This window comes from Ylistrum balloti, unplaced genomic scaffold (genome assembly GCF_031769215.1).
Source record: "Ylistrum balloti isolate Yb309-2 unplaced genomic scaffold, AGI_CSIRO_Ybal_v1 Utg370424, whole genome shotgun sequence".
NCBI lineage: Eukaryota > Metazoa > Mollusca > Bivalvia > Pectinida > Pectinidae > Ylistrum > Ylistrum balloti.
The window spans coordinates 18,296-29,442 of NW_026782286.1; the positions used below are offsets into that span (position 1 = coordinate 18,296).

Below are 11,147 nucleotides of genomic sequence, written 5' to 3' on the forward strand. Positions count from 1 at the left end.
TATTGGCCTTCGTGCTCTCTGCCCTCCACAGCCCTTTCAGGGTCAGAAGCCCAGCATGCGCACCAAGAAAGTATGCTGGGCTTATGACAGGCATGGTAAGTGTGCCAAGGGCAGCAGGTGTAAATTCTGGCATGGGTGTGGGGTCTGCAGTGGCATACATCAACAGAAAAACTGTCCTAACACCTCCAAACCTGACAGCCAGCCTGCTGCTGGCTCCGGTAACTCCCCAGCTCAACCAGGTAAACAGCAACGTCAACCTCCCCGAAAGTAGTTCCTTACCTACTCCAATCAGGGTTCCTAAATTTCTGGAGTACCAACAGGGTTATCCCCCTCAAAATTCGCCTTTTTAGAACAGGGTTTTATGTTCGGCTTTCATTTACAGTATGAAGGGCCTAGAATTTTTCGTGAGGCTAATAATCTGAAGTCGGCAGTAGAACAGATTGACATTTTAAAAAATAAAATCCAAAAAGAACTTGACAACAGTCGCTGTAGCGGTCCTTTTACTGAGCCACCATTCCCTAATTTACAAGTTTCTCCTTTAGGGTTGGTTCCCAAAAAAGAGCCAAATGAGTACAGAGTTATACATCATTTATCCTTTCCGGAGGGTTCTTCAATTAATGATGGTATTTCTCCGGAATATTCTACTGTCAGTTATCAAACAATTGATCATGCTATTCAGCTTATGAAAACATATGGGAGAGGGTCGCTATTAGCTAAGACAGACATAGAATCAGCTTTTCGGCTAATCCCCATTCATCCAGAGGATTATGAACTGTTAGGTTTTAAGATAGAGGGTCACTATTATTTTGATCGGGTTCTGCCCATGGGCTGTTCCATTTCTTGCAGGTTGTTTGAGGCCTTCAGCTCTGCCATTCATTTGATTTTAGAACACAAGTTTAACGTAGCAGGGGTAGTTCATGTTTTGGATGATTTTCTTTTTGTAGGCCCTCCTAATACTGAAAAATGTCTCACGGATCTAACAACTTTTTTACAATTTTGTTCTGATACTGCCATTCCAATCAAACAAAGCAAAACAGAGTTCCCCACAACCTGCCTCACTTTTCTAGGTATTGAGTTGGATAGCGTTGCTATGGTTGCTCGACTCCCCATGGATAAATTAGAGAAAATGCGGGATTGTGTGAAGTTGTTTTCTAGATGCCGCAAAGTCACTCTTAAGGAACTCCAGTCACTGATAGGCTTGCTTAACTTTGCTTGTAGGGTTGTTTTGCCAGGTCGCCCTTTTTTGCGTCGATTGATTGATCTAACTTGTGGCTTAACAAAACCACATCATCACAGGAGGCTGAACAAAGAGGCTCGGGCTGATTTAGCCGCTTGGGGACTATTTTTGGACTATTTTAACGGCACATTCATGTTTTTATCTGATAAGTGGGAAACATCAGCACATTTACAGTTTTACACTGTTGCGAGTAATGTGGGTTTTGCTTGGATGTATGGGAAATGGCCATCTGAATGGGAATCTTTCCACATAACTGTTAAAGAATTTTTTGCTGTAGTTCTCGCGTTGGAAATTTGGGGCCCCTCCCTCTTGAACCGCTGTATCATCTTTCATTGTGATAATCATGCTGTGGTGGACATTATCAACAAACAAACCAGTAAAGACAAAATCCTCATGAGACTAGTTCGGCGTTTTGTGGTGACAGCATTAAAACTGAATATTTTATTTACTTCGCAACATATACCTGGTAAGTGCAATACCTTAAGTGACCATCTGTCTCGTTTACAGGTGGACTCCTTTCGTCAACTGGCCCCACATATGGAGGCACACCCAACTTCCATTCCACCCCAGTTCATGTACGTTTGACTAGTACCATCCATTCGTTGCTGGTGAAAGCTACATCAATGCAAACTTCTCGTGTTTATGAGAGAGCATATTCTCTCCTTTGCCATTTTGTTACCTCAGTTTTTTTCGGGTACTCCTCATATCCTGTACTTGCATTTTTCATTGCACATTTGTTTGACCACCACTTAGCATTCGCCACTATTTCCACAGATGTTGCAGCTATAGGTTACATAAATAAGATTTGTGGTTATCGTGATCCCACACAATCCTTCCTGATAAAGAAATTATTAAATTCCATTCAGCGTGGTACTTATCACGTAGACAGCCGTCTGCCGATTACGCCGGAGATCCTTGCGAAACTTGTGACATCTTTAAAATTTACCACCTCATCACCTTATCAATACCATCTGCTGAAAGCCATGTATCTGTTAGCTTTTCATGCATTTTTGCGTGTAGGTGAAATGACACACAGCCGATCTGCTGGCAATTGTTTACAGTTTAAAGATATTAGGATTATCACCAATTCGTCAGGGTCCCTGTGTACTTTGGAATTAACGTTCCATTCATTCAAAGCACACTATAACATCAGACCAATAACTTTGGCCATTTCTACCGCTGGAAAACCTAGTGATTGTTGTCCTGTTTTTGCCATGCAGCAGTATTTGCTGTTACGGGGTGTGCATCCTGGACCATTGTTTTGTTTCCCTAATCTGCAGGCTGTTTCATATGCTTATTTTAGTGCTTGCCTTAAACATTCGGTATGTTGGGCTGGACTCTCGCATTTTCGTTTGACGACTCATAGCTTTCGTATAGGTGCTGCCAGTTCTGCGGCAGCTCGTGGTATCCCAGATGATGAAATTCAGCAGATGGGAAGGTGGCAGTCTATGGCATTTAAACGATATATAAGGTTACCTTCGATTTTTGATATGTAATAGAAATACTGTTTTTGATATGTTATAGAAATACTGTCAGTGTAACCCTGTTGCAACATCTGTGTGACCTTTAGTCATGGGGTCTACCGGTCAATAATTGGCATTATACATTACATTGTACAAATATGTTGTTGTTTTAAAGCTGTTTTTGTCGTCGTGTTTATTGGGCCTATGGGCATTGGGTTGATAGGTCTAAAAAAATTTTCTTCCTTTTGATTATCACATGAATTATGTATATCAATTGTGGGGTCTCATCAGCTATTATGACGTCAAGGAGGAAACCATCTGGACAATTCCTCATAGACTTGGATGCATACTCCTGACAATATTGTGCTGTGTTGCTTTACAAACTGTTACTTTTGCGCTATATGCCATAACGTTCTATGTATACATATTGTTTGAGGATACTACTTCCGGGCATTGGGTCGGGAAGTCGTGTATATTTTCTTGAATTTTATCTTATTTCAACCATGTATGGTAGTTATGCTTACAAACCAGTTATCAGATATCGTTTATATAATATCACAACAGTGATTTGATACTGGCTTTGTGTTATTTGCATTGGTAAAAAATATATTTTCATACATTTAATTCATTACTTAGTTATGATACTGCCGTGTACATTTACACGCCATTCCATTTACCAGTGGGGTTTTGGCCTTGAAGTTCTGTGTATGCCTATATTGCGTGACACTCCTGCCTTCGGGCATTAAGTCAAGAGGTCTTATAAAAGTTTCTAGTCTTCATTGTATTCCTTGTTATACCAATATAGGATATCAGTTTTACCTGCTATGCTTGTATTTCGCTTTGCATGTTCCTTTTCATGCAGTTATAATCTTTAATTTGGCACTCTACATGGCTGCGGATGGGGGAGAGATAAACAAATCCTTGGGTTATATTACCCATGGATAGTTTATCTCTGTGGCATTTTTTATACCCCCATCTTAGACTTAAATCTTTAGTTTTATACATGTACAACTTGAATTGAGTGATTATCTAAAAAGTTTTAGATATGTACTATTTTTGTTAGTTGTATATGTACATACGTCGTTTAATAAAACGGCCATATTTCAATTCAGATTTTGTGTTTGTTGTTTACTTTGATGTATAAGTCTAACAAGCTTGCCATGGTTATGATAGGAATCATTTATAAATATAGATTAAGAAATTTCCATCTCATGGTATTTCCGCTTACAATATTTTTTTTACCTTGCTTATATATATATATATATATATATCAGAGGCATGTTAACGAAGCGTGTTATGCTATTTATGAACCTTGATATATATAGAATGTGAAATAAATATGAACACGTCATGGATTATCTCATATATGGAATACGATAGATATGTTAACTCTGCAGTTATATTGATAATGAACATCATTTAAATATGTAACATAGTTTCGCGTTCAACGTATTGAAATCTTAGTGTAAAACAGTTGTGAAAATCCCTGATTTGCTATTGTCATTTTTTTATTATTAGTTTATTTCACGTTTATATCAAAAGCAGGTATTGTTCCACCGGTTAACCAACTTACCTTCTTACGTATAAACCTATAGTTTCATAATAAACTAGGGCGCGAGTATTTTCTCTGGGGAACTTTTCATTATATGGATGTATTTTAGAATAATGTCTTTTCTTGGAATGTCCGGATTAAATTCATGGACTGTTTCGACAAAGGATGGAAGTAAACTTGGAAGTACTTCGTAAGTATAACTTTTCACATATTCAAGACCTGCTCGAATAAACATAGCAGTGTTCAATCCTTTTTCTTCACTTTGAATGAGGGGATTGAAAATACAGGTAGCCAACAAATGTTATCGCTAGCTTCATCAATATTTACAAATGTTATAAAATACTGAAGAATACAATTCAATTACGTCCTTTTGAAACTGCAATATAAACAGGACAATCCTAGCTTCATATTCTCAATGCAATGAAGGAAAAAAAATTTCCATTGTCATTCCATAATATGTTATTAGTCTCAACATTCTGAAAACGAACTCAGTTCTGAAAGATTCAAAAGATTTTCAAATTAATGTTTTGAAACTATAAACTACCTTTACATTTTAAGCCTATAATTGTTTTTATACGACACAAGGTCTTTACCATTGTTCCGAAAAACCTTCCAACATATATTTTTAATTTAAATGTTGTATTTCGCGGATGTTGATGACACCACTTGAGATATTATAGAATATACAGTAAAACTCTACCGTCAAACCATCCTGTCCAGGACTCATGTTATGAGCTATATGATCTAATGCATTTTGATATATTTTCTAAACTTTTTATATATAAATTTTGACAATTTTTATCAATACATTATAAAACTTCATCAATTTCATCCTCATCAACTTTAACACAGAAGTACACTTTCTTATGAAAAAAATATTATATAGATTCTCCTACTATAAGATCACTATCACATAAAATCTGTCCGTTATCATTATCAAATTCTTGTATAATTATCAAGCTTTGTCTATGTTTTTGAGTCTGAAAAATATGAAGTATTACGATCACTTTCAAGTGCCCATCTGACCTTAGTTCGCAAAACTGCACCACTATATATTTCATCTTCAAATCATCAGAAATCATCAGAATTCACCATTTTCGCAGAAACAGAAATATCAGTCAGCTATTTTTTGGCAGTTTGAAATAACTGGAATTCCTTTCTAGATGACATGCTTTCCCCAACACATGGATTTCGCACGAAATTTTTTTCACTGATGTTTTTTTTTATATTCTAGTGGCCGCAGATCTTAGTAACACATAAGATGTAATGCTAAGATTGAGATAAGATTGATGGAACGTGGGGTTAAATAGCGCGTTTTTAACATCAGCATAAGGAGAAATTCAAAAGGCACCGGGTTTTCAATATATCGTCATCAGTTCTGTTTATTTTCATGTTATTGTCGTATGTTATAAAGCACACAAAAGCATTGTAACAACAAAACTGGATTAAGTCAGTAGAATACCCAACAATACGTAGTTCCGTGTCAATTTTGACCTCATTAATCAACGTTCTAAGATAAGGAGGGTCAGGTGAGCAAGTCGCATGATATCTGGATGGTACTGCATGCATCTCACACACATATTTCTGGTTTGTTTACCATGCAAATGTATAAACCTTAAACAAATTCAGCTTACGTCCACAGCCCGTTTACCTGTGTTTATTTGTCTCGTAGATTATATAATCTGATATCATAACATTAAGTCAGCAGATCAGAAGTTTACACACGTCATGCGAGCCTTAAGACCAGAATTACTTGTAAACAAGCTGATATTAGATTTCAGGGCATAATGATTTATAATAGAGTAAACCTCACCACAGACGATCTCATGCATCATATCACAGACGATGTCTATGTCATGCAAATCTATGATAGGTGTTTTTCTATCTTATTCAGATATGCAATATATACCCAAGGGATAAAGAAACGCAGGATAAACTTTGAAGATATTTCTAGGCAAGACGTCGAGTATAATGTTCAATATTTAAAAGTAAGAATGAAGATTAATACATACAGAACAGACTGTAAAATCAACGATTTGTATCCGGTAAGTGATTTAGGAGTGAATGGAGGGAATTGTAAGAGAACTCTGTAATCTGAAATCGAAATGGACTGTGTGAGAGCTGGCTAGTCAATACAATGTATGTCCCCCGTTCGCTCTCTCCACAGCCCTGATTCTCCTAGACATGGAGTTCATGAGTGACTTTATCCTCTTCATTTGGATTTGAACTGTTCTTCCAAGAGGGTTGCTCTCAGTTGGGCTGCAGCAACGGTGAGGCTGGCGTAGTCGAACCTGTCTATCGAGCTGGTCCCACAAGTGATCAATAGGGGATAGGTCGGGGCTGTATGGCGGTCAATCCAGTGGATGGATATTGTTGTCGGTGAGAAAGTCGCGACAGATACTCGCTGCATGGGACCGAGCATATCCTACTAGAATGTGAGGTTGTTTTCCTACAACATGGGATCGGATGATTTCATCTGTATACCTAGCGGCAGTTAAATTACCCGTTACCATAACCAGTGGTGATTTAACTCCATGTGAGATTCCTCCCCACACCATAGCCGATCCACCCTCCAACTTATCCATATCTACTACGCAACAGTCAGCAAAACATTCTCCACAACGTCGGTATACACGACGTCGACCGTCTGCTCGAAACAGGGTGAGCCGGGACTCACCAGTCAACAAAACCCGCCTTCATTGCCTCAATGGGAATATTCTGGGGGTATGTGCCGCCACCCAAGCCATACGACACAGGCGACGAGTAGTAGTGGTAAGGGACAGACCTACATACAGATGACGTGCCCGCAAATCAACTTCCCGCAATCCTTTCCTTACAGTTTCGTACGGATAGGACAGTTATGAGTACCTATGGTATTAAGGACAGATTCAGTGTCAGTAACGTGCCGATTGTGACGAATGAACCTGTCCTGACGTTTTGACATCACTCGCGCAACCCGCCCAGTTTCCCCTAGATGTCTATCAAGACATTCTATTGTGCAAATATGGACCCCGAAATGTCTGGCAACCTTGCATGATCATCGCAATGGACTGAACCCTCTGAATTTTCGACAGCTGCGCTATTGTTTAATGCATTCAGAGGTAGAGGTAGATAACGAGAGAGCGTGAGTGAGGTTGCGTTTTGGAAGTCTGGTAGATGAGAGGGCGGGGGTAGGGGTAGAAAACGAGAGAACGTGAGTGAGTTTGCGTTTTGGAGGTCTGGTAGATGAGGGGTGGGGTAGAGGTAGAAAAAGAAAGGGCGTGAATGAGAGCGCGTTTTGAGTCCTAGTAGATGAGGTGGCGGGGGTAGAGGGAGAAAACGAGAGAGCGTGAGCGAGTTTGCGTTCTGAAGGTCTGGTAGATAAGCAGGTTGGGTGAGGGGAAGAGGTAGAAAACAAGAGAGCGCTGTTGATAGCGAGTTTTGGACGCCTGATAGACAAGTTAAAACCAGCCGAGGGTTGGGGTTTTAGCTATGGCAATGTTATTGTTCGAAACTGTGAGTTGAATAAATACAGAAAAGGACCCGTATGATCATGAGGGCAATGGTGGGTCTTTCCAACTCAACCGTCGATGTTAAATCGACACACGATCACTTGACAGACAACACCTAATTTCTGAAGATATTGATGGACATGATTATTCAGATGGCAACGTCGCATCGCCTTCAAATGCTGTATGCATTCTACTCTCCCTATCTTTAGAAAGTGAAATATCGAAAATATATATCTAATTATTAATCTTTGTTTTTAATTATTTTGATTATTAATGAAAATATTTTGTTTTGTGAAAATATCTAAAGCAATTGCTCCTAATTAGCAATTTCCGACCAGCTGTGAAAATTTTGATATGTATTTTGTTTATAGTTTGATGTCAGTGAAAAGCATTTCTTGAAATAACTGTCTTATAATTTGCTACACGTATATATTAAAAGAACATGCATTTTTCCGTTTGTTAACTTACTTACACACAACGATAGTAACTTATTGTTTCGTTATCAACTACTATGAGGGAAGAATCGATTTACTGTGTCAAGTAAAGTGCTGGATTATTAGTAAGCAGTGTCTTGAATATACTAACCTTTTTGTTTTCGTTACAACTCGTTATACAAATTGTAAACTCCAGACTGTTTCTTTATATGTGTCAGGACGTAAATCCAAAACTGTTGATAATGATTAGTCTGTAGACATCATAACTTTTTTCTTGATACTTGTCAGGATGTAGACAACATAACTATTTCTTGATACTTGTCAGGATGTAGACAACATAACTATTTCTTGATACTTGTCAGGATGTAGACATCATAACTATTTCTTGATACTTGTCAGGATGTAGACAACATAACTATTTCTTGATACTTGTCAGGATGTAGACATCATACCTTTTTCTTGATACTTGTCAGGATGTAGACATAATAACTTTTTCTTGATACTTGTCAGGATGTAGACAACATAACTTTTTCTTGATACTTGTCAGGATGTAGACAACATAACTATTTCTTGATACTTGTCAGGATGTAGACAACATAACTATTTCTTGATACTTGTCAGGATGTAGACAACATCACTATTTCTTGATACTTGTCAGGATGTAGACAACATAACTATTTCTTGATACTTGTCAGGATGTAGACATCATAACTATTTCTTGATACTTGTCAGGATGTAGAGAAAATAACAATTTCTTGATACTAGTAAGTAAACATGTAAAATCCGTTTGTTACTTAAGTTTAATTTGTTCTTTTGTCACAGATAGCGGCGAAGGCAGTCTGGGGTCGGATCCGGATGTTAAATAGATTTCGTAAGTTTATGGCTAATTATAGTGATATGAAATAAAATGTATATTCAGCAATCGTTGTTGTATAGAATTGTTTGGATTTAATGTTGAGTTTTGAAACGATTTGGGATAGATTTATACTTCTAAATGCTTTAGACCTAGTTATAATATTGAGCTTACGTCAGGTCAAAGATAATAAAATGACAAATAGTTTAGGCCTCTGTTCAGAATAGTTCCATTATGTAAGACACATCACCGGGTTTTGTTTGATTTTATGTATTTTATACATCGAAACAACATATTATGGTAGTCCCTCTGAATTTATTCTTAACAGATTTCACTTTTTCAAGCTTAAGTACAATCAGCTAGAATAAATAGATTTCTTTTAATTTCAAAGCAATATATTATATACAGCATAAATAATTCAGACAAAATCACTCTTGTTTTTTTTTTTTTTTTTCGTGTGACAGACAACTAGTCATATACAATAATCATCACAAATATCTGCGTTGACGAAGTATAGCGAAACCCTCAATTCTGATGTTGCTGGAATATGTTATTAGTTGATGTTGGCTGTGTTTAGCTTAAGTGCAAGCGATGATCTGTTTTCTTGCTGTATGACTTACACAAAGGTTTAAAAAACAGAAAGAAATTTAAATCATTTGTACGTTAGTATTTGCAGCATAGTAAGATCAGCTGAGAATAGATGTGCCAACCTTGACCTTCTAAATTGTATCCTTGGTCCTGTTACAAAACATTTGGCATTTCTAAGATTTCCAATGCGGAAACCCATATGTAGGCGTTGTGCGGAACTAGTAAAAAGTTCAATGTACATTAAAAATAGCTGCGATGGTTGTGACCAGTAACAACATATAGTTACAGTTGTGATAACACACAACGCACCGAGCACGTCGTGCACGCACATGCACGATACAGTATCTTGCGCACAGCTGTGTAAAAGTGGTTGGCTAATATTACGGGTTGAAATTATGCGGAAAATTCATAAAGTTATTACGAAATAGCGATCACATAATCATTGATCGGTGATTATAAGTCACTTTTAATTCGACAGTTTTCTAAATAACTTTTGACCTACTTTCAGTGGCGAATAGTGGTGCCTCGGGCAACAAAAGTTTACCTGTTGTGGGTTCCCCTCTTTTTTTTTAGAAAACAAAAGAAAGAGTTGGTTTAGGGAGACAATAGAAAGGCAATTACAGTCCGTTTCACGCTAACGGTAAATTTCACATGAGTTCATTTACCTGAGATTATACCTGTGCTACTTATATACCTTATAACTTTACTGTAACACTAAATAGACAAAATTATGAATTTGATGTAATTTATTTCAAAATGTCACCTTACATACAGAACTTCAGCATAATTTACATTTATGTTATTAAGCACTTACACGTTACATGCATAATAGCATTTAGCAAAAATGTCACCTTATATACATACCTTCAACATAATTTGCATTTATTTATTAAGAACTTACATGTTACATACATAATATCATTTAGCAAAAATGTCACCTTATATACATACCTTCAACATAATTTACATTTATTTATTAAGAACTTACATGTTACATACATAATATCATTTAACAAAATACATATCATAAAATGTTATTCATTTTTAACTTGAACGAAATATTTCCATAACATATTTATTCATTTAGCGTGTCATGGTGACATTATCTAATGCATTGGAGATCAGAAATAGTAGTAGCTATAGTGAAAATATTGTAAATTTTGTATATATATGGAAGTCTGGTTTAATCTCAAAAAACTGTCTTTATAGACATAATAACTGGAAGAAAAGTCTAACCATGATAATCCAAGGAAGATAGGCATGTAAATACATTTAATGTAATTACTTACATTTTAATATATCTGAAATGCAGTGTACATCTTATCTACTTTCCTCAACTACAAATATAATTATAATAAGTAAGGATTATTACTTTGCAATACATTCAAAATAAAGAAGTAGGTCAAAAGTCCTTTCGATTTGTCTAAACCTCATATTGATAGGATAGTAATTGCAACATCTTGGGTATTTCAAAGGTTTTATTTAGTCAACTTCATCATAGAGCTGTTTATCATTTGGCTTGTTGGCGA

The 11,147-nt window shown here is 36.7% G+C and overlaps 1 protein-coding gene across 1 annotated transcript; it reads left to right on the top strand.

Moving 5' to 3' along the window:
• The first annotated feature begins 361 nt into the window (after positions 1 to 361).
• Positions 362 to 1,822, top strand: LOC132554681 (uncharacterized). Its single transcript, XM_060218992.1, has one exon. It carries the CDS (start codon positions 362 to 364, stop codon positions 1,820 to 1,822), a length of 1,461 nt encoding a protein of 486 aa, XP_060074975.1.
• The last annotated feature ends 9,325 nt before the right edge of the window (positions 1,823 to 11,147 follow it).